The 24,320-nt window shown below is 42.3% G+C and overlaps 1 protein-coding gene across 4 annotated transcripts in view; it reads left to right on the top strand.

The window, feature by feature from the left end:
- The first annotated feature begins 699 nt into the window (after window positions 1-699).
- Window positions 700-24,320, top strand: part of slc39a10 (solute carrier family 39 member 10) — a 216,687-nt gene continuing 193,066 nt past the window's right edge. For 2 of the 4 annotated variants that reach the window (XR_011585198.1, XM_070838760.1), the window contains exons 1-6: window positions 6,133-6,331; window positions 10,622-10,705; window positions 13,749-14,990; window positions 16,252-16,429; window positions 21,975-22,150; window positions 24,055-24,219. Coding sequence is in view for 3 of the 4 variants with exons in the window: in XM_070838760.1 (XP_070694861.1) it covers window positions 13,770-14,990; window positions 16,252-16,429; window positions 21,975-22,150; window positions 24,055-24,219 (1,740 nt within the window). In the remaining variant the exon portion in view is untranslated. Of the gene's footprint in view, window positions 739-6,132; window positions 6,332-10,621; window positions 10,706-11,189; window positions 11,248-13,748; window positions 14,991-16,251; window positions 16,430-21,974; window positions 22,151-24,054; window positions 24,220-24,320 lie in introns of those variants that run through there. The other 2 variants (XM_070838761.1, XM_070838762.1) reach the window with 2 other exon arrangements.

Consider the following 24,320-nt stretch of genomic DNA (forward strand, 5'->3'; position numbering starts at 1 on the left):
GTGATGTTCAGCGGCTACAAAACAAGCTGTTCAGTGTGCGAGAGTTCAAACCTTTGCTCAGGCTCATGTGAATGAGGAACCCTGACACCAAAAAAAGTCAGATCCAGCTGGTTTCAGCATATCTTACTTTCCGGTGGATTACAGTGTTTACTCTTTATTCTTCCTCATTACGTTCGGTTTTAAGTTACTGATGGTTTCAACACACTATGTGCAGATGTTGAATTGGCCTCTTCGTGCTTTAAACTTCTTCTAAGGCATGTTTGACTGAATTATTCTAGTGCACAGCTTTGAGACATCTACATGTGGAGAATCAATCCTTGACAATAATAAATAATAAATAATAAATGATAAAACAAAAATGAATAAATTAAACTATATTGTAAGAAATAATCATCTCCTCTGCTTGTAGAGAAGTGTGAGTGTAAAGGCGTAATAATAGGATGTATTTGTTAGAAAACGCTTTGTTCTCCGTGGTTGCAGCAGTCGCTCCTCGCAGCCTGAGCATCGCTTCCTCGGCTGGTCATATGACAGCCCAGACACAATGTGGCGGAAAGAAGCCTCAGCGCTTCCTCCAGCGGGCTGCGCACATGGCGCAGACCGCTGATCCTCCCCGGCCGCCGTCCTGCGGAGACTCCGTAAGAGGCGTTAGTGAATAACTGTGCTGTCGTGCGTTGACGTAAACCAGACGGAGTTTTTTGGTACCGAGCGGAGAGGAGATGCACACGGCACTCGAGTGAGGTAACTATATAAAAAACCCATTTGTTATCACTCACTCCCACAACATGGACCCGGGCAGCGTTTGCCCCGACGTGTAGACGCCATAAACCGCTGTTGTGCTCCTTTGTGACGGAGTTCAGGGCCGTTTATGTTATCGCTGCTCTTTGTAGGCTGTGAGCTAATTTCCTGTGAGTGGTCTGCTAGCTAACGTTAGCTGTCTGGACTGTTGCCTTGTTTCCAGGCTAGCGTTAGCATTAGCCCTCCGGAAGATGCTAGCTAAACACGCGGGCTGGTCGGCTCTGGAGCGGTGTGTCGGGCAGCTCTTACGGCTTCGCTTTGGACATTTGGGACTTATGTCATATGTCGGTGGTTTCACCTGTTTAAACGGTGCTGGTCTCGGGTATGATGGGGAGAACAGAGCTCTCTGCATTATGCGCACCACGTGCAGGTGACCAGACTGATGGGCGGTATCTGCTCAGCCTCAGTCACCGTGGGTTCACCTGCCTCAGAGGGAAGCAAACGTGACTGAATTGCGTTTGAAATGAATTATTAAAATGCATTTTGGCTCACCTTGTGGGTAGGACGCAGCAGTGGCAGCTTTTGGTCCTATGCAAATTTGACATTTAAGTTTTTTTACACCCTCTTATTAAATATTTAGTGTATACATGTGGTGTGGCATATCTCTATATAAAGAAATCAGTGTTGAAGAACTTTCTTTGCATTGCAGTGAACATGCAGAATTGGTGTTTACATGTATTTATTGGCACAGGTGCCATAAGTGACATGTGTATCAATATTTTAAAGTCCATAAGAGAAATGTAGCCAACAAATGTGAATATGAAACTATATGGTCACATGGCATCCCTATAAGTCAGTCCCTTCAACTTGCACTGCAAATTGGTGTTTAACTGCCATAGGTTGGGATTTGACTTATTAAGGATGTGATCAGTGATGTTTCTTTTTAAAACAAAATCAAACACAACTCCCTTACTCCCATTTTTCATGAACAGAACTGAAGAAATGATGCAGACATTGTGCAACAAGTTGTAATTCCCCGTGTGGGTGGTGGCTTTTTGCAGTGTGCATGATTTATTAATGAGTCAGAAATGCCATGTGTTGAGCTCTGGTACTGAAATACATTTCAGTTTTACCAACCGGCGAAAATAAGCTTAAAGTACATAACGTATGAATGAAAATTTTCATATGGTGATTTATGTAGCTTTATTTTGGTCTGCTATAGGTAAGGCAGTGATTAATATGCTAATTTTACTATCACAAGTTGTTACAAATCTTCATCTATCGTCAAAAAGCCTTTCACTTGAAGCTGGTCTGCTTGTTCACATGACAAGCTCTACAGATCCCTTTTGTGTAAAGGCCTGCTGCCCTGCGTGTTTCAGATGTTTCCCAACAGACCTGATTCAAACAAATGAGTCGTTATCGGGCTTCTGCAGAGCGTGATGACAGGCTGAACATTTCAATCAGGTGTGTTGAAGCAGGGAAACCTCTGAAACATGCAGGGCAGTGGGCCTCCAGGAGCAGGATTGGGAAACACTTCATGAAAAGACCTAATTATTACCAAGACTTACAAAGGTGACTCATACCAGGTAGAATGACAATATTTGTCCCAACAGTTGTGGAAGATGTAATCAAAACACTGGTCCATTAACAAAACTCCAAAATTACAGGTCACCAGTTAAATTACAGTTGACCAAAATGATTTACTAAAGCAAAGAGAACAGACTGTCTCTTACGGCCAGGGCCAGTGTGCTTCTCCTCAGTGTGCAACATCCTGGTATTACCTGTTCTCTCTCGCTCCCAAGTCAAATAAAGAGGACAGAAATGTTACACCCTCACAAATAGAGAAGATTTGGCTTGACAATAACACAATTCACTTCAATGTTGGCATTGAAATTCTGTAATTATGTTGGAGAACTATACTGAAGAGTTCTCACTGAACATTAACAGTATGGGACCTGTGGCTGAGTAAAACCGATACCTCGGCAAATGAAGCAACACGTTTCTAGAAAGCTGATTGATTAGAATGATCAAAATTCACTTGTTCCAAAATACTGAATCCTAAAATTGTCATAATGCAACCAGTAGCTTCTTCTGTCGGACTTCTCCCGACTAGTAACTGTCTTTCTCAATGCCCTTAATTTGTAACACAGGTTTTCTGGTAAAAATTAGTAGTGTGAAACGCAAGCCATCATCACTCTGGGTTTTTTTCCCCCCAGACGTGACCTCCTCCAACAACACAGAGGACATTATACAACTATTCCCACGGGCTAAGTACTTCTCAACATGACTGGCCTTTGATGTATGATGTTAATGGAATTTAAACAGTTAAAGCCTTATTACCAAACCTTATGTCCAACTGCTACATACCAGTAACACCTTATGACCGCAGCATGCAGCTTCAGAGTGTAGCTTAAGGATATTATGTAGAGACTTCCATTCAGTCATTGTGCATTTTGAAACACTTGCAGTGCTATGTGAACAAGTGTTGCCTTTGTAATACTGTAAAGGGCCTCCAGAATTGATAGGCGTTACATCCCAGGAAGTACAGCCGAGTCATTGAAATGCAGGGCAGCGCTGGAAAAGGGAATAGAGGCTCGTAAAACCCTTTCAGATGGGAACTCATGACTTTACCTTTTCTGTGTATCACAGTGCAGCCAACGTTGTCTTTCATATCAAACACACACACGCACACTGAATTAGATTCTGAAATATTGCTGAAATTGGCTTTGCTTGCTCAACATCTGAAGCAGGCTTACTGTATGTGGACAGAAAATCCAAAGCTGGTGCATGTAACTATTTACAAATGGTGTTGTTGGAGTACACTGGGATACAAAGAGAGCAAATACAATCATCACAGGACTGCACCAGTCATGTCCTGGCTTGGAGTTTTGTTTTTTTGGGTGTTTTTTTTTTGTTAAAACTGGATAGTATGCACTCCACGTTTCCTTGAATTGTCTGCTGTTTCTGATCCACTGAGGACAAACCTCTAAGGACATTATACTGAGCTACGCTGATGCTGAAATCAACCGTAAAATCCAAGAATGACCTCCCAACAACTAGAGTGATTAAACAAGCCCTAAATTACCCTGAAATTGCTTTGAGTGGTATTTTTTTTGCTTATAGCTACATATTATTTACTCCCTCTGTGTTTATCTATGTGCCACATCTTTGTGTGTGATTTCGTCTGCAACATAATTAGCTAAAAATGGCCTTTGGCAATTTGTCTGCTGTCTAGCCCCTTATTTGAATCTCATATTTTTTGATTTTATTTATTTTTTATATTCAGAATGACGCAACATCTTATCAGGCATGGGCCACAAACCTAGTCTAGTCTCAAAATGGCATGCAGCACCTTATAACAAACTCTTAAGAGAATAGACAGAATAGTAATGGGATGTTGGGCCTCATTCAGCAATTTCATTAAGTACATCTTATGCTGAGTTGAATTGGCTCTGAGAATACATGTATCTCTTGTTTCCATGCCAGTGTCCTCAAAGGCGACCAGGTAAAAGATGGTGTGAAATTAGTTGCAGGTCAGAGATCCACTTCAGCTTCACTTAAAAGCCAAACACGTCGAGAAGCACGGGAGGTTATTAAATTATGGATTTTATGTAACCCTGCCTTTGCACCTAACAGTACAAGCCCTCAGTGAAAATCATTGTTGCTCCCAGCTGCAGGTTTCTAATAAGAATTTTGTCAACATTGGCTTGGTTTGGCTGGTCTGTTTGTTTTTAGTGCACACCATGTTCACAATCTGCTGCACACGTGACACCACTCTCACTCTCCTGCTGTTTATGATGCAGTCTTTTATGCAGACAGGGCATTTTGAGTGCTAGCTAGCATTTGTCACCCAGTGCGTTCGTTCTAACCTCAACCTTGTGTCTGTACGACTTTGTTGACACGCACAGTTGCAATTTCTTGTAGAATAACAGCTCTTAGCTTGAGCTCTGTCTATTAGTGATGTGTGTGGTCGGCCCTTAATTGGCAGCTCAGGCAGATTTGTTCATCTTACAAGAAAATATCATGGCTGCAGGCACAGGGGTCAAAAAATGACAAAACAGCACCTTGAGTAAGTTATTAACTTACTGAAACATTGCGTCTAATAGTTCAACTTCTCTTCCTCTCTCACCGTCACTCCCTCTTTTTCTAACCGAGTACTGATCTGATAGAGGTGTCTAATTAATGAGCTGCATGTCTTTCTGTGTGGGAGAGACTGGGACTGTTATTTTATGTATAAAATAATTTATGTATGAAATATAATAAGCTAGTAATATTGCTGTTTGTGATTTGTCTTTTTTTCAAGCTTATTCCACATATTTATTCACATACTTGTGTCTAAACCGAGAGCGAGGGAGATGAGACACGGCAAGAGGTAGGGGTGGGAGCTTTACATTAGAAATTCATGAGGTTATTGATAAAGTTCAGCTCTACATGTAATTGGAAAAGAGCAGAGGAAGAAGGCTGGCACAGAGAAATGTGCCTCTGCTGTGAACAGCTAGGCTGCTGCTCACCGACAGATGCTTCCGCCTCCTGTGTGTCGAACTATACTCCACATAGCTAGAAATAACAGGCTTCTTCGTTGCTGGTGGTTGTTTTCTCAGCCATTGTGTTTGCAAAGCTCATCCTCAAGCTGCTGCTGAAGATGGTGAGCTTGACCTGAGTGAGCAGGCGTGGTGGACCCTTGCATATGTCATTAGGAGCACGAGAATGAGCCAATGGAACCCATTTTTTCCAGATTGCCCGTTTCATGTAATAGTGTGTGGATATAGAGACAATCTCTATAAATATGACAAAAAGATGTTTTTATAAAAGTTATGTACTGCTGCTTTAAGCATTGCTTTCCTAACTCTGACAGTCAAAGTATGGTTTACCTTCTAGTCTGGCTCTCGACAACAATGGCAGGAGGAGCACGGAGAGCACGTACCTCTGTACTGTAGGTAAGGCTAAGCCTGCACGACAAGGCACACAGTCATCAGTGCTGACATTGCAGGGCTGCCCCCTGATAGTTGACCAAATGATACGTTTTTCTCTGTAATGCAGCAGAGCGTTAACAATGTGACCGATAACATTATTTCATTACTTTCATTACTTTGATTTCCTACCAGAATAATGTTTAAATAATTAAATTAATATCATAAACATGCAAGGTCTAGTCGACTTTGAACATCTCGCCCTAGACACTGGGTGGGTGTATAAAATGTTTCTGCAAACTGCAGGATGCAAGGATGTTTTGTAAAGGACATTCTGCTGTTGATAAACAAGGGGGTTGTGGGTAAAGCTGTGCTGTGGCACTTTGATTTCAAGTTGCTGATTAACATTAAGGGAAAACACTAAAATGGGCACAATGTCCATTCCATAGTAAATTTACAACCACACACAGACATACACCATGAGGAGGTCAGGTGGTTGATACTAGACACAGCTCCCTGACTACTCAAACACACACACACACACACACTCTCCTTCACTGTGCCTTCCCTCCTGCCTGTACAAATTAGTTAAGTCACTGGACTGAAAAGCCTCAAAACACAGTGCTGGCGTGAACATTTTGTATTGGCGTGGCCTCCTGTCCTCTCTGGCTTATTTGTGACCAGTGGTAAGCATCACTCTGTGTTTTACCAAGGTGTTGTTTGTTTGACATCTGCACAGTGTGCTCGGCTGATTGTTCTGCTTACTTGCGTGTGTTTAGTCCAGCCGTGCGGTCTTGGACTGTTTTACACTACGATGAACATGCTTCCAGGCCACAGAGCATCAGTCACGCACCTGCGTCTCGCCACAGCGATCTTGCACTTTTGCATTACAGCTCCTTGATTCCACCCGAGGAATCCAGGACTATATACAGCATCCGCAACATTGTCCAAATGACTCAGTGGCTTCAACCTACTGAACTTGAACCCGATCTGGTATTTGTCGTCTTGTAAGGGGCTCTTTGACTTGGGAAGAAGTTTAGGGAACTTGTGGCCTGTTTTACATTGGTTTTATTTCAACTTGCATGTATCATGGTAGCCCACAGCCTAATTTCATACCACCGTGGGATGGAGGAACGGCATGGTGTGTCAGTCGTGTTTTCTCAGTGGATATTGATTTAGTCTCAGAGCCGTCTTAAGACAATCACACGGACATTTAAGGCTGTCTGGAGAAGCTGGAAATTTGTGTGAGTTGAAAAGGTTTAACTTCTCTTCTTATTCAGATGATGGCAAGTGCGTTGGGATGAAATCATACTGAAACTTGTGTGTCTTCACCCACCGCCTGTGCTGAGCCTGCCATAACGAGTGCTACTACCAGGATGACTGTTAAAAGATAAAGGCTTCCTATATTACTGTGAATACGGCAGGTACTTGAGTCAGGAGATTTGCAGTAGACCTACCGCACAGCTTCTGACAGATTCCACACAATGGCTACTCTCAGTCAGATGATTACTAGTTTCGCCTCTCAAAATGACTACTGGGATGACTGTTTTTTTCCCTCATAAGTGCTTTGCAGCAGCAGTGGGTGGTTTTCCATGTAATGACAAAAGCCCGTCTGTAAACATGAGGTGCAGTGCTTGTTGTGGACAGTTGGGCTTAGCTGCAGGGATTTCACATTTCAGATTGTGTGTTGGTAACGTCTCAGTGTGCAGCCTCACCGCTGCTCAGTGAATGCTTAGGAAACACTGATGGGTGAGCTGAAAACATTGGACAATCTGTTATTTCTCTTGCTGTCACCAGTGATCGTCAGCAGGGAAGTTCTCAGGTGTCTAATCTGTGCCTGCCCTTCGTTTCATGATACAACAGCAGATCAGGTCCTCTAAGATTCCCACAGACCCTCCTATGTGAGTTGGGTCCATGCGCTCTCTTGTGTGCTTCAGGCCAAGAAAACCTCCAGTCGGACTTGTTTTACGTATTTCTGATCTGAGTTAAGAAGAAATTGTGTTCTCAGTCCCTATTTACTAGTGCAACTTATTTCCCTCGCTACACAGAAAGCGTTAAAAAGTGGAAGCTTAATGGGTTCAGATGCAGCCATCACAGCCTTGGGAAACCTTTTCTTTATGTACTTTAAAGTGCCTGTTTTAGTTTTAACATACCCCTTCACTATTAGGGTGAACATGCTGTTGTGTCTGTTGTACTTTGGGGAGGTGAAGTAAAAGGCAATGTAAAACTATTGCTTTGCCTTTATTTCTTGAAAGCTTTCCTGCCACAACAGGTCCACACTAACGAGAATGTTACTCAAAACAATACCAAATATTGTAGGAAACCACTGAAGGAACGTAGTAATGTGGGTTATATTTTTCTTAATGCAGAGATCATTGGCTTTATTAATTTATATTGCAGGTCTGCAGTGAGGCTGAGAGTGCAGTGTGTGTTGTATTTTGTAAGAAACATAAATGTCAGATCAGGACCAATGACAAAAAACTTTTCTTTATCTTTAACTTCTTTGTAACATTTGATGACATTTCTTAAATACCAGAGGAGATTTTTATGCTCCGCTGCTCTTTCTGTTTCCCTGCAGACAGCCGTCTGGATACTTAGATGAGAAGGATGCATATGGTCGTGTGAGAATCATATGAAGCAGCTTAAGGGCCAAAGTCTTTTTTTTTTTTTTTTTTCCCGCAGGGGAAAAAACAGGGTTCCTGTTGTCGTCAACAACCTGGAAAAGACAAGAAGATATCTTTAAGCCACAGAGTCATGTCTAGAACAAGGACAGAAGAAAGATTTATTTACAGGTATCATATAGTTAAGTTTTACAATTTTGTTTCTTTGGCAAATTCTTTTGATGCAACATATTCATGCTTGTGTAGTTTTAGCCTGCAAAATGAAACTGGAGACAGATTAACCAGCAGTAATTCTTAAAGAGGTTATTCTAGTTTACAAATCATTATGTACCTTTCAGGTGGATTTTTTTTGTTGAAAGGAATTGAGTTGTTTGTATAGCACCCCAAGGCATTTCTGATTTTCTCAGTAGTTCTTTAGGCTGGCTGAGGGGAGTAAAAACCACAACCAGAATTGTTGTTAAAGTGCAGTTCACTCTCCGAGGAAACATTTTGTTTCTACACACTGAACTCTGATTTATCCTTAAATTTGTCATAAAGGTTGGGACAAACATTTCCAACTTTTGACAGACATTTTTACATCCTGATTCCAGTGTTGAAGCAGTGCTTGCCATGAATTGAAATCGTTAATGCTGCTGTGCTCTGAAAGGCAAACTATGCCGATTTTCAACGGGCTTTAAATCATTACAATGTTGTTTTTTTTCCCTGCTCAAGGTGTCTGCCAGGTGACATGAAACACGTCATCTGGTGGACATTTGCCACCTCCGTGTCTTTAGTTTCATTAAACAACTGATTTAACAATGAAATTATTACTGTTGTTTTACTTCACCCAACTTTACCCACGACCCACTTTGTCCTCTTTACCCAGTGGACACAGAGGTTGGGGAGCTGCAGGGAGCGGAGGAAAGTTAAACACTGTTCATTTGCATACACTACTAACATTGCAATTATACAAAGCTGGTTGTAAATCAGCAGGCTATCCCTTGAAAGTTGCACCATCACCTCCAATGAAAAAATAGGAGAAGAAAGTTTACATTTAAAAATTAAAGGTAAACCTCAGTCAGACTGGAGTTGAAGTTAGTTTGAAGTTTGTCGGACATGTATTGAAGAACCGGGTTTGTAATTTAACACCAGTAGCTCCGCGCTGATTGCATCAATTCCTGTTCTATCAGTTCTGCCAAGTTGTCCGTGTGCTGCAGAGGCATTGTGAGTGTGTAGAGTTTCTCCACTGACTGCTGTTAGCCATTGAGAAGCCTTTTGCTCTGGTACTTTGATTGGTTATTGAATGCATCTGTTTAGCCACATATTGACAGGTTTGCACTTTTTTTATCACTCAGTCTATTTGTAATTCTGAGTGCACTGGCCTCACGATTCTTCCTGACATATTTAACATGTTTAATGCCATTTTCACAGCAGACATTTTGATTTTGTTATATTAGGAAAAGCACAAAATTAGATTTGCCGGCCAATTACGTGTAGACTACAAGGAATTTAAGGAATTAAACATTTTTGCTATCATCAGCTTTACAAACAGCTCCAGTAAAAGTTGAGAGAGAGGACAGACAAACAAAGGAGGCGGAAAAAAATAGTTCTTATGTGTGTCTGTTTTGGCGCACAGTGTTCTGTAAGACCCCGTTTGCTCTGCTGAGAAGCAGCAGTTCATCCATTTTGTTGGCCAGAGAGCACACATTCACCAGATCATTGGTGGGAGTTCAAAATTCCCGCTGCCCACAAAAGAGTTTGAAAAGTAATTGGAAAGCCGAAAACTGAACAATAAAGAAAACAGAAAAAGTACCAGAGGGCACATCACCAAGGCTGCCATCCAAGGACGACATGAGGCGTTACTAACAACATTAACAATGGATCCGTTCTGTTCAAGAGTCCCAGTAAGTCTGACAGTGAGACAGCATGCACGAGCACAACATGTACTCCGTGTCTGTTTTTCTCTCAGTATCATGGCTCTAGTGTGTTTGTTCTGCCATTTGGTGGGGCATAACAGCACAGGGGGTGTATTATTACATAAGGAGCAGATATGCATAACTTTATCATGGTGAACCCTTGTTGAGAATGAACAGATGGAGGTGGAGTGGACGGGGTGAGGAGGGTGTAGTAGTGGTATGAAAAGGACTGAACCACCTTCCAAACTTTGCAGCTTTTTTTGGAAGTGGATGAGAGACAAATGTCCATAAGTCTGCCTTTAAAACTTCTCAAACTATTTCTTTGGAATAATGGCATTCCCTGTGAAGACAAATAATGCCATTGCTACTTTCACCATGAGCACTGCCTCAGATAACCTGAAGTAAAAACTGAGTATGGGTGAGTCTGAATTTCACTTGTCTGTCCTAAATATTTTTCCAGAGTGAACGCTTCAGAAGAGTAGGAGAACCCCCCCACACACAGAAGCATCAGGACTGGGGGCCAAGCAGGAGGACACGTATTACGGTGAGTTACCAAGTTATTGCATTTCACAGTACAAATGATAGGATTCTTTGAAGAACACAAATTACGGTGATTACATCAGCGGCGGCTCAGTAAATCAGTGCAGGTAGTATGCTGTTTCCTGCATTAACGTCTGCAGAAAACATGCTGATAATCTCAATTTAAATCTGGGTATGCTTAAAATGAATTTGTCATGCTTACTTTTGCGATTGTGGTTTGTGTAACACACAATTAAACTCTCACACTACATATGGAGACTCTTGTTTCCCTCAAAGAAGACAAAGAGTCTAATCAGGAAAACACAGCAGGCTTTGTTACTGCCCAGAGGGTGTGCTCTTAAAAAATGGTCCTGGTTCTGCCCCAAGCTATCTGCTGTGAGGTTCATAGGTCAGTGCTGTCTCGTGTTTATAAACACTGTCTTATCGACAGCCGCAAAGTAGGTTTGTAGCCACACGCTACGTGTCTGCAGCCCTGAGTCAGTGCGCCATCATTCTCTCCTTGGCTCAACTTTATTTCACACACCACCCATCAGAGGTTACACAGTGGTAAGTAACCTCGTTTCCACTTTCTAAAGGTTATTAGAAATGAGAATGAAGGCAGTTGCTCTTATTTGGCATGGCTTTGAAGTGTTTTATTTGTTTTAGTCCTTTTGAAGGTGTTGAACTGAGTCACATGGTCTATCACCTGGATGACCCGTTGATAAAACGCACTAGTTGGGGCTTTTTCAGCTGTTTGTAACCATGGGTTGTGACAGAAATAATCCTTGCCTACATATTGATAAGTATCTACATAGTTTAAGATACTGATAACAAACACTACTTGATCTTGTTATATGGGGAGAAGGAAGTCCCTATCAAGCCAATAGTCATTAGTTGATAAGCTGTTGATGTCGTCTTCTCAGTGATCAAGGACTGAAGAGGGTTTTGTTGTAGCCAAAATGAATCTCTTTTACTTGTATACTCTAAAATACTTTAGTGGGATGGAAAGAAATAATGCATTGGTCGGGATTAAAATATTTTAAAGGAATAGATTGTTGCATTTCTCAGTCTTTTCCAAAAGTCCTTTTAAAATCACCAATGTGATCTGTTTCTAAATTAGGCTCTCGTGTAACATTATTTGAATGATCTTTGACTTATTTTCTGTATCCTCTCCTCTGGTTTTGTTTTGCAGTTTCTTGCTTCTTGTGGGTATTCAGAAAGAAATCAATGTAGTTTTATTTTTTTTTTTATTGTTTTTGCTCACACAAGCCTACAGTGTGCAGTCTGTCAGTACTAGCCTTGACAACTATGCGGAGGATCAATCACCCTGCTTGTGGCTAACATTTAACTCAGTATCTGTTGTCTGCACCACACAAATGTATTCCCTCGTGATGTGCGTGCTGTAAATCTGGTATAAACTTTGCTAACAAGCTAGATGCCAAAGCTCTGTCTGTCTGTCTGTCTGTCTGTCTGTCTGTCTGTCTGTCTGTCTGTCTGTCTGTCTGTCTGTCTGTCTGTCTGTCTGTCTGTCTGTCTGTCTGTCTGTCTGTGTGTGTGTGTGTGTGTGTGTGTGTGTGTGTGTGTGTGTGTGTGTGTGTGTGTGTGTGTGTGTGTGTGTGTGTGTGTCCAGTCTGTGCTGTGCACCATCTTACTATCATCCAGCTGTGTTCCTCTTCCCCCACTTTACTCCTCTCCACCCCCGGCCCCACCCCCTACCCCTCAAGGATCAGCCACCCACAAGTTTCACAAGACACCTTATGAGGATCATTTGACTGGAATGATGTTGCTGCTCGAGGCTTTTTAGAGTGAGGGAAAACAAGCAATTTGTTACACTATTCTCACTAGAGACTCTATTGGGCTCCAGAAGGCTGCCTGATTCAGTTCTTAAATCTGCCAAGCCAAAGGTAGCAGCTTAGGTGGCTTCAATGTTGTATTTAGGGTGATGTGCAGGCTTATTACTCCAAACCTTTTCTCTAATTACTGTGAGCTGAAGCTGATCATGTTACTCGGCCAGATGTCAGTGTGTCAGTGCACCATTGCTAGGGAAGCTCTGATTGGGCTTTTTAAAGGCCAATATTGATCAAAGATGGACTAACCTGGTGTCAGTAGTTACAGCTCATGTTTTTCTTTTTTAAAACAATGCTTCCACATTAGAGTTTATGCAAAAGATACCAGTGTAATTCTTGTCTTTTACTCATGAATTTTTGAACTCACTGTGAATGTGTGAGAATGTACTGTTCCATTTAGCAGTCGTGCCTTTTTTTTTTTTTTTTTTTACTTTCATTTGGGACTGGTTCATAATTCAGCAGTATTGTGTTTAATCTCGTTGAGGTGGCTCAGTAATGATGTTATTATGCTGCAAAATGTATGACTCCGAAATAGTAATGAAAAACAAGCTTTTGTGTAAAGCATAAAAGGAGGAATATAAAAGTATGAATATTGTGATACTTCAGTCCAACTTTTAATAGGCTGATATTCATGGCAGATCTGGACAGAAGAGCATTTTGGACAATCAGATGTTAAAGCAGAAACTGTACTTGTCTTACACACCTGATAAAAATGCCGTTGCCATTAATCAGTCCAGCCATCTAAAAGTCAGACCGTCCTCATGGTCTTTTGTCACTGTGGCCTTTAAAACTGGGTGAGGAGATGTGGAGCGATGCAGCTGCTCAGAATGTGACTGTAACTTTAACAACATGCAAACATTTGATGGAGCCAAAGAAGACAATCCTCCTGAATCCTCAAGCTTTCATTTATAAAATAGTTTGGAAATTCTCATTTAGTGGGGCTCTAGTCAGGAACAAAAACCCACCGGCAAAAACCAGTCTGATGTTTACATGGTTGCTTAAGCTGTTCTTAATTTTTGCATTTATTTTTTTCACTTGCAAATTTGAATACCACTGAATAATTAATTTGTAATATATTGTAATATTCGCTGCTAGCTAGTGTACACTTGAATAGAGGATCTTTATTCATTCCCACCAAGATTAATTTCTCAGCATTTATCATCAGTTTGAGAAAACAAAAGTGATTCACATTGTTATACTTTTACTTTCCCGTTTTGGCAGGGCACAAGAAGTGAGGGGACAATGCGAGTCCACGTGCACACCAAGTTCTGTTTCCTGTGTGTGTTCACCTTCCTCTTCCATCAGTGCAACCACTGCCACGCAGACGGACACAGCCATCAGCACGGTGCACATCATGTCGACCACAACCGCGCCCACAGCGACCTGCAGATTTCTGAGGCTCCGTATGTCAGAGGAGCCACTCCGTCCCCGGAGTCCAAGGGTCCTCAAGGGCAGTCTCTAGAGGAGGAGCAGCGCTTCTACATCCAGCAGCTGTTCAGGCGCTACGGCCAGAAAGACCGGCTGGATTTCCAGGGATTCCAGAGTCTGCTGTTCAGCTTGGGTCTGGGTGAAGTGAAGGTGGTAGATGTGGATCATGAGGATCTGGGCCATGACCACGTTGCTCACCTTGACTTGCTTGACATAAAGGAGGGCCTTCATTCACATTCATCCACCGCTGAAGGCCATAAACCGGGTCAAGGGCATAGTCACGGTCATCCACACCACAAGCCACCACAAGGCTCCCAGCATACACACACAGAACAAGGTCCCACACGGTGCACCCAGCAGACTCCTGCTGCCCTCCCAGCTGCTGGTGCAGCCGCAGAACATGACCATGCACATGATCACGATCATGGGCATGATGCAGAACATAATCATGATCACGCTAAAGTAGGGGATGGTGACCATAAACATTCTGATGAACATGTGAAGGACAAACATGATCATGATCATGACCACGACCACGACCATGACCATGATCACGCACATGACAATGAGCACAAACATGAGCAGGTACAGGTGCAGTCCACCCACAAGGACCTGTCCCCTCAACCTCATGGTGGTCACGACCACACTGATCACAATCATGTACAGACAGGCACAGACATTCCTCTCACCAACCAGGGACAGCAGCCCTCTCCCCAGTCCGAGCCGTCCCAAGTCCCTCAGGAGCCACAGTCCTCTCCTGCCACCACAGTAAGCCGGCCCAAGAAGCTGAGAAAGCCAGCCAGGGCCAGAGGACAGCGAGGCCGAAACAAAACCTCTGCTCCTCCCACATCCCTGTCTGACGACCATGACCATGACCACGATCACAGTCATGATCATGACCACGACCATGAGCACAGTCACGGTCACAGCCATTCTCATAAAAAGAAGAGAGAAGCCCCTGGGGTGCCCGCCACCCCCCCGCCAGTCCCTGCCTTGTCTGTCCATCCAGGAGGACTGTCTCATCAGCATGAGGAGGTAGGAAGTGTTTGAACTCGCAGACTGATGTTAGCAAGAAGCTCCACTTCAAATATGAACAATTTTGCAGAAATGGCGCAATAATCTGTTGCAGGAGAAAACATCAGAAATGTATTTTAGTAAGTAAAATGATGCAAGAAGTGTCTCGCTGATGACCTGCGCAGTAGAACAAAGACTGTTCGCTCCTCAGAAATGTGTCCTTGTCACTACTACTGCTCAACTGTTTTTGATCATCTATGACAAACCCCTTAGAGAGATTTGCTTGTAAACACATTATACATGTTAGAAAAAGGCTGCTGTGATGTGAAAAGACTGTGAACTATATAGTACTGAGTTGGGGAGTTGGGGAGACTCTTAAACTGTTGTCATGATTTTGGCGTTGAGGATGTTTTGGGAGAGACTACCAGTGTTGCTCCACCTGACTGCAAAACAGTTTTTCAACCCTCACTAGCCCTGTTTTTAGTCCTGTTGGCCCTTGAGTCTCTACCAACAGGCATAAGTGAGACAAGACTACATTGTGCCTGCTATATCAAATGTAGTGCTAACAGAGAGAAGCTGCAGACTGATGCATTGCAGGTAATTGCAAGTTTCAGCTCATCTTGTCGCAAAACTTTGGCCTGAACTGGGTTTAAGAAATCAGGGAGTGAACAGATTAAAACGGACAAACGAGGCATTAGATGAGTAAACAGCACCTATCAATAAAACAGAGATCACAGTGGTTTCAAGACATTCCGCCTACAGCGGACAGGCCCTCATGATTTTGAAACCAAATAATATATACTTGCCATTTTTCAATCATTCAAATTTGGCTGGGTGGTTCATTACACAATTTTCTAGTGGTGTGACAAACATACATTTATTATTGCTTTACATGGACTTTAATGGGATTTTGTTGTTCTTAAAACCAAAACAACAGGAAATCTAAAAGGAAACTTGGAATATATCTGTTACAGGTGAGTTCAATGGTGACAAATTTCCACAAAGGAAAAAAACCCATCAAAACTACGGCTGAAAGTTTTCAGCCCTGTCTTGTTGGAGAATTGACTTCTTCCCTCCACTGTGCTTATGTCAGTATGTTCCAGTCGTTGATGAATACGTTCGGAGTTAACAGAAGTGAATATCTGATATTCAGAGGATTCATGTTTTATGGAGCGCATGAGGTTTTATGTCTCAGGATTGATCATTTAGTTTAATAATCTCAGCTGTTAGTTGCCTTGTGGTTGCTTCCCCTCATACTGCAGCATCTCCCTCTCCCCCCCAGTGCCTGAACCTGACTCAGCTCCTCACCTACTACGGCCTGAGTCCTGAATCGCTCATCTCCCCCAGCCAGTTCACCTACCTGTGTCCTGCCCTGCTCTACCAGATAGATACTCGTGTCTGCATCCGCCATTACCACCAGATGGATGTGGAGCAGGAAGCCCTGGAGCCCGTCAGCGCCGGTAAGAGCCAAGTGTCATATTGATCCATTTTGACTGAAAAGTCTTGTAATGTAGGGAGAAACACACAATAATTTCAGCAAGTGTCAACCTCAACGCTGCTAAGAGCCCAGTCTAAAGTGTTTGAGTGTTTTATCTCCGACTCATGTAAGGCAGCAGACTCTGAATCTGTCAGGTTGTTGTTTTGGATATTTTTATTTCTCCGTTTTTCTGCAATGTTGCAGTGTAAGAAGATGCAGGGCAGGGAAAGAAAGAGTGTGCATATCCTCATTGTTTGTTAGGTTTGAGGTAGAGGTCACCCCATTTATCAGTTTAGTTATCAGCTCTGATAAGACATTTCACAAACTATCATTATTGTTGACTGAGCTTCACAAAGCTTGTTTATTAGTCACAATCACTTCATTTTGGTTTTATTGGCCAAGTCACAATTTTAATATTTTGGGGCTACTCCTTTACAGGTACCATAATTTTTTTTATATCTATGTTCTTGTATATGTTAACGGTTGGCAATTTTAGGACCCTGTCTGTGTGTGGTAGTGTGTGTGTCCACTATCGCCCAGCCTCTAGTCTGAGATTTAACCAAAGTGCAGTAACAGCTTGCACTTTATACCTTGCACTAATACCCTGAGAAAAGAAGTGGTTGCAGTAACAGCATGCAAACAGCCCTCAGTCCACATCTTTAGCAGCACCTTTTCCTGTGATATTTGTGCCAGTGTTTTTTGTTTTCTCTCAAGGTTACTAGTCGAAAACATGCACATGGGCTGCCGTAACTTTAGATTAAAACTTCTGCCACTACTGAACAACATACTGGTGTACAGCAGATTTCAGGTGTTTTATACCTTATGTAGGTTTTAAAGATCAATATCTCATCCAGAGCAAAGCAGCAGAAATGAAGTGCTCAGATATTGAGCACATGATCACACTTGGACCAAAATCCACCTAGCACAGTAGATGATTGGTTCAATGTCAAAACCAAATAATTACTTACGGAACAGCTGGTGTTAGAGTGACATGTATAATGATTGTAATTTGGTTTATGAAAGTAAAAAAAATCACCTGTAAGTTACCGTCTTTATCTGGTGCCATCAGCCAGAGGAAACCTGCTATCTTCATAAGTACAGACACCACTGGGTTTATAATGTGACGCTATCAGCATGCATAACCTGGAGCTCCTCTCTAGGGGAGGAGTGACAGACCTGTTTAATAGAATGTTTATTTAAACTAATCAAGCCCCATTGTAAAGTGATGATAAGTGATGTGAGATGTGTTCGCTCCATCAGACAATACATGCATGCATTCCAAAAGCTGATTACTTCAGACAAAGTAAAACTAGGACTGGGTTGAGACAAGAGCAAACCGTCAAAAACTCATATTGATGTTAAACTGAGTTATGTCCATGCTGGACAAAGATGAGATCTTATTTTGAATTTTCTGAGAAATTTTGGTCAGATTTAACTCTTGAGTTGTACAGAAACACAAAACTGCAGCACAGTCTTGTGATAAAAGAGTTGTTGTTAACTGTGCACTTTGATCAATGATAACACTTTGCCAAGTCTGCAACCACACTGCCATAAAATGATCTCAGTACAATCACTGTTTCAACCTTTAGTTACACCCCAAAAGGGCTCTTGAAAGCCACGTGCGTCTTTTCAGGAAACCTTGCTTGTAATTCTTATTTGTCCTACTTAAATATTTTCTTAGCTGGTCTTGAACTCAAACTGGTGTGGAGGTGTGGGCGGCATGAATAAAAAGCAGCAGGACTCTCAGTTCAAACAGCCAGGACTGTAAATAGCCTTGTAACCGTTAACCCAGGTTTGTGCCACTTGATATATCGGCCATATAATGAATGGAATTTTTTTTTGATGGTTTTCAGATGTGAGTGTGGATGCAGCAAGTACTTAACATGATCCTCAATTCATTAATTCGTTCAGTCAATCACAAGTCGCAGTGAGCATATGCATAGCTAATGGCCATCAGGAGGAGTTGACAGGCAGTGAATGCATTAAGCGAGCTGAGTATACTGTGGAAAAGGCAGCCTGACGCGTGTGACTTGGGCCACCCAGGAAGAGAAATCATTTTTGATTGACACTTAAAACCAGGACCTAACTGCAACACTGTAGGATGTGTGCCCTTCTCATTAAATCAGTTTAGTTGAAATGGCAGCAAGTGAGTTGTCCAATCATGTGTGGACACTTTTCAAACTGCAAAAAGGGACTTATTGCACTGAAGAATGGCATCTTTCCTCTAGATCTCTCTGTTGTTTCAGTTTGTTTCTTAAGTCCGGAAACCAATGATATTCAGGAAGAAAACCCAGAGAGAGGCTGAACGATCAGCGATAAAGAATGAGGTCAATGTTAAGCCTGGCGCTGGGACCTCACAGTGTTTGTAGGTTTATGAGAATGCAAATCATAAAATCAGTGTTTTAAAGTTAATGAGTTACCGGTTGTGAAGTAAAGCTCACAAAGCCATAAAAAAACGTGCTACAAATCAAACCAGGACCAGGAAAATGCAGAGAAGGCTGCTTTTTCTCAGTGCTCATGCGTTATAGTTCTGTGGTTGCATTAGAGGGTTGAGCATGTAATAACACACAGCCACCTGGAATGAAAATGCATTGTGGACACTGTGATAATCAATCTGACCACACTGTAGTTACATCTGGTAAATTCATTAGTTCTCATGTTCTGCATCACGCCTGCACTGTAATTGGATTTTAGTTTTCGTTCATGTTATGCAAAGCAGGCAAGAAGTTTGGGAGCTGTCACTGTAAACAGTGGACAATGTGGAAAGTGTGGGGTCACGAGATGTTCAGAACCACCTGAATTTATTTTTAATTACAGGGAGAAAGTACCATTGTTATGACAAAAAAATCATCTTAGCTGCAAAAGTTATTGTTGCTTTTGTGAACTTCAGGATGGAGGAACGCTGTCAAAGCAGCAGGCCACTTAATTTGAGCCGTGAGATTGGAGGAATTCCCTGTGTGGACGCCCTCTTACGTCTTTAATCATTAAACACATACTCCCCTCTGGAGACACCTGTATCTCATGCGCCTCAGGCAGCAGTTTGCCACCATTGAAAATAGTCATAAAAATGGTAATAACGGCGGGGAAGACGGCACAAACAAGTCAAAAGGGCAGAGACGGCTCCTCATTAGCGGAAAACTCAAGGTGCAAGATTGTCTGCAATGGTGCACCAAGACTCAACCACAGGCATCGCCACATGCCGCGAAGCTACCTCTCATTTACCTCCTGCAGTTTGCAGTTGGCTTCTCTCTGGTCCCCACTCCCCTCTATTTTTGCACTGTGCCAATTAGGAGAGCCTAAGCAACACCCTGGGCCATTGTTCTGAGCCATGGCTCACAGGAGATGTGTAATTGGAGAGAAGACACAGACCAGTGGGTCTCCTTCTCTTCTCCTCTATTCCCTTATCACCACCTTCCATCGACACGCCACTACCCCCTGCTCACCTCCACCTCTACACACACACTACTACAACTGCATAAGGGTAATGAGATAGAGAAGTAGATGAGCTGCAAGAGTGTGAAGGACCTGCGGTGATGTACTGTCTGGCTGATCTACAGCTGCCTCTCAGGGCTACACGGTGTTCCGCTTGATGCGACAAATAAGAAATCAGTCAGCTGTGGCATCTTTACTTTTGGAAGGCACATTGAGAATGGTGGTGACAGTAAAATGAGAAAATGTGAGTATATAAGACATTTTCATCTCTGATGAGAAAATGACTTCAGCCTGCCCAGTTTGTCCTCCGTAATGATAAAACTCCACAGTACGTACAGTCGATCAACCAGCTCCTTATAGCTGCAGAGGAGACTGAGGGGTCTGGTCTACTACTCTACCTTCCTTTGTTTTTATGTTAAACTAATGATGGTTTAACATTTAGAAAAAGAAAAGAAAGTCCACCTCTAAAATGTCATTTTACTGTTACTAATACACAGTCTAAAAACCATTCTATCAACTATACAGTATTTATTCAAAATGCATAAAACAAGAATTATAAATGTATAATGATTTGTGAATAAACAGGAGAGATCACGCATTTAAAAATGCAAACAGGTATCATGTAAGTTAAATATCAGACAATACTGGGAATGTAATCTACAAAAATAGAAACCCGGCTTGGATATTTCTTAAAAGATGTCACCAGATCTCCTCCCCACTCAACACTTATGGGAGAAGCAATGAACGCCATCATCAGAACACCAAATGCCTCCGGTTTCCATCATGGCTCTAGAGGACACACACAAGCCTGCAGTGAGAGTCAGGGTTTGGGGAGCAAGCTTCCCAACTACTATTGACAAGTGGCTGTAATCAGCTCTTAAGCATCGGGGCCTTCCTCCTCAGTGAAAATGTTTCCCCCAGGAGGAACTCCAGCCTCCTGTTTACTCCTGGGGGGAGAGACGGCTGCCTTTTTCTGTGTTTTTTAATCATACATCTGGGTAATGGGACAGTAACAGCTTGATTCAGTCTCTCTAAAGACCACTCTGTCAGGCATAAGACATGTTTCAGATCATCTCCTCACAAGCGACACCAACTGGGGCCGCTTAGACGAAGGGAGGAAGTGTGATTTTACAATTATTAGTCAATTTTCCCTCTGGCTATGTGGCAGCTTTGGCTCTTTTGTGTATATGAATTAAGCTCCCTGAGTGCTTAATAGCTTGTAATATGTTGGTGAAAAATACATTGAGTATTAAATAATGGTCAAATTCTTCCTAGGATCAAACTCTTTTGACCCTGACAAATGAAGCAAATAAGTTTTATGGTTTTAAACATTGAAAACCTGCTAAATCTGTGAGGGACAGATATTTACACAGCAGTGTTTGCTCTGATGTTCTCCTGAAATGCCTCATGGAAGTCAATTGTCTGTAAGATGTGCATTACATGCACGTTGTGTTTTAGTCAATAGATGTTCTGTAGCTGAATGTCAGCACTGAAGGATCCAGCGTCGCTCTAGCAAACACACCACATGTTTTGGTGTGACATTGAATTTCATACGACATTAAACATTTTGCCCTCTGTGACTAAAGAATCCAAGTTTTTCTCACTCTGTCTTGCACTGTTTTGAAATGTGTCCCAGGCTGACAGGTGGGATGACAGTTTAAATGATAGTGTACCTTTCTGACTTTTTCCCTTCTGCTTCATGTGTCCTGTCTGCGGCATTCAATGAAAAATGAGGCGAATGGAATTCTGCTGAAATGTCACTTCACATTTCTTCCTTTTGGCATCATGTGTCATCACAAGGACACATAGAATGAAAACCTCTGGAGGATAGTTTCCTTCACATGTGAACAGGATGGGAAAAACACCTGCAGACAGCAGCCATGATGATGCTAAAGCTGTTAGTGTAGTCTTTCTTCGAAAAATGCCGTCAGCTAACTCAATTCGTGGCAGTCTTTGAAGCAGCCATACAGGTCCCGTCTTGTGATGAAAATTTAAGTTCTCTCTTCAAACTTTGTCTCCAAAAGGTTGAATGTGTTCCTGAACCTTTCTGTATAGTGACTCCTTCCCTCTTCCTGTCTTTGCCTCTCTGTCTCCAGTGTGGGTGTGGCTGTGGGGCTTTGTGTCCATCACCATCATCAGCCTGCTGTCTCTGCTGGGCGTGGTGCTGGTACCCATCCTCAACCAATCCTGCTTCAAGTTCCTGCTCACCTTCCTAGTTGCGCTGGCAGTGGGCACGCTCAGTGGTGACGCTCTCCTTCACCTGCTGCCTCATGTGAGTACAGACAGACCGCCATATGTGTACAGTGAATTTAAGCCTTTTGCAGAGCAGTTGAGGTTTGGTTTGGGGAACTGTGGGTAAAGAAGATATGCCGAAAATCAGGGTTGGCACCTCTGACTGTGTTACAGCCACAACACGGCAGAGTTTATCGTGATACATGAAGTAAGTGAACACATAGAAGAGGATCCGCAACAGGAGAACGCAGTTTATGCACTTAATGGCGAGTAATTGATTTTACACTATAGATTTCACCGGCTGTTCACAATAAGTCCAACCGCTGAGTCGGGCCCCTCTACTTTCCAGCTGAGCTCTTCCAGCTGTATTACAATTAATGAGGCCACGTCTTTCATGTCCACAAGTCAACAGTGTGCAGCAGCATCACTCAGTGAGTTTCAGACGCTCTTACCCATCTGCTGAACGCTGTGGTGACGTTCCATTATAACAAGAGGATGAGAGAGTGGAGCACTTCTTTAATGTTGCCCACACCAGCACCCACGCCAGGATTCAAGTTTTAGCGTGTGCTTTCTTTTATTGTATTCCTCCAGAAATAGCTATACTTTTTTCTTCCTTTTTAGGTTTTCCTCTCTTCCTTTTTTTAAACTATTGTCCAACTTTGTGATAAAATAAAAGCTGAGGTGATAACAGTTATCATGTTCAGGTAAATAAACAGACCCCATGAAAACTGTAAAATCTCTTTCAGTGCAGTAAATCTCTTAATGCTTTCCTTTAAGAAAACTTTCAGGGGATTCTGTGCAACACCCTTAAGTAAGTCCCTTAGCTAAAGAGAACTTGAGCCAAATGTCGTAGAAAGTGTAAGAGGTTTTGTGCAACTGGCAGGGCTCACTGTGTGAGAGCCACTGTGGTGCTTTGTCTTCTTCACTGGCTCAGTCGGTCTGCAACACCATAACAAACAGCGAAGGGACTGTTTCATAAAGTTCTACGTGAGTGCAAGTGTGATTGAAGAGACTCCTGTTGTAAAATAAGGACTACAATCATGCCCATTCAAGACGCCTTCGCAAGCAGTGAATCAGCCATTAGCAGGCCAGGAGAGGTGACGCATCGGGCCTCACATGACTTGTCACAGCTCCAGCCACACCTTGTCGTGATTACAGTATCAGATCTGCAGTTTTTTTTATATTATTCATAAACATCTTAAATGAGTTTAAGATGTATAAGACACTCAGCTGCAAATGTCCAATAAATAATTGTATATAAATCAATCAGGCATCAACCTAAAAGCAAAATATTCTTTAAGATAGAATTTTATATAGTTAATTTCATTTTTCCCCCTTTCTTTTTAGGATTGATATAACACTGTATAATGTAGGCAGTTGGTAGGATAACACAAAGGTCCAACATTTGATTGTATTACTGTCTCATCCATCATGTCACGCGCATTTTTATGTTAGTAGTGTGGGACAGACTCTGAACTTTTTACAGTATTAACCTCTCATCAAACATTTGCAAAATAAACACTATAATAACAATATAAGTCTGTAGCTGCTTTTTGCTGATCACTCCTAACTGACCGAGCTAAGTTTTAACATTTATGGATGGCATTTATTCCTAATTGTTAGAGTAAAGAGCGTGAGAATGAGAGAATGCTGAGGCAATTGAAACCAGCATTTTTTTTAACCAAACATTTTCTACGCTAGTATTACACTTGCAGACAGACTGTTGAACCAGCTCACTTTACAGTGAAACTCTCTCTGTCAGTAAATGTCAAAGTTTCTGTGATCATTAGCTGTCCTTTATTCTATTCTCAACAGTAAGAGGCATCTGGGATTCAATGTGTAGAAAATAAAATCTATGGACTGCTAAATGTGCGACCACCACCCCCCTCCTTCCTCACTCCCATCCTTCTCTCAGCCGTCCTCTGTTCCACTTCCTGTTTACAGTCTCAAGGGCACCATGACCACAGCCAGCCCGGGACGAGCCACAACGATGATCTGGTAACGGCCTTTGATGGAGTGTGGAAGGGCCTAACGGCGCTAGCCGGCATCTACCTCCTCTTCATCATCGAGCACTGTATCGGGATGTTTCAGCACTACAAAGACCACAGGGTAAGAAACACGACACAGCTAGAGACTACTGTCAGACAGATGAGCTTGTTTCTATGTTATTATTATGTGGATGAAGCATAAAATGATGTTTCTGCTCACAG

Source organism: Pempheris klunzingeri, chromosome 10, assembly GCF_042242105.1.
Source record: "Pempheris klunzingeri isolate RE-2024b chromosome 10, fPemKlu1.hap1, whole genome shotgun sequence".
In the NCBI taxonomy this organism is placed as follows: domain Eukaryota; kingdom Metazoa; phylum Chordata; class Actinopteri; order Acropomatiformes; family Pempheridae; genus Pempheris; species Pempheris klunzingeri.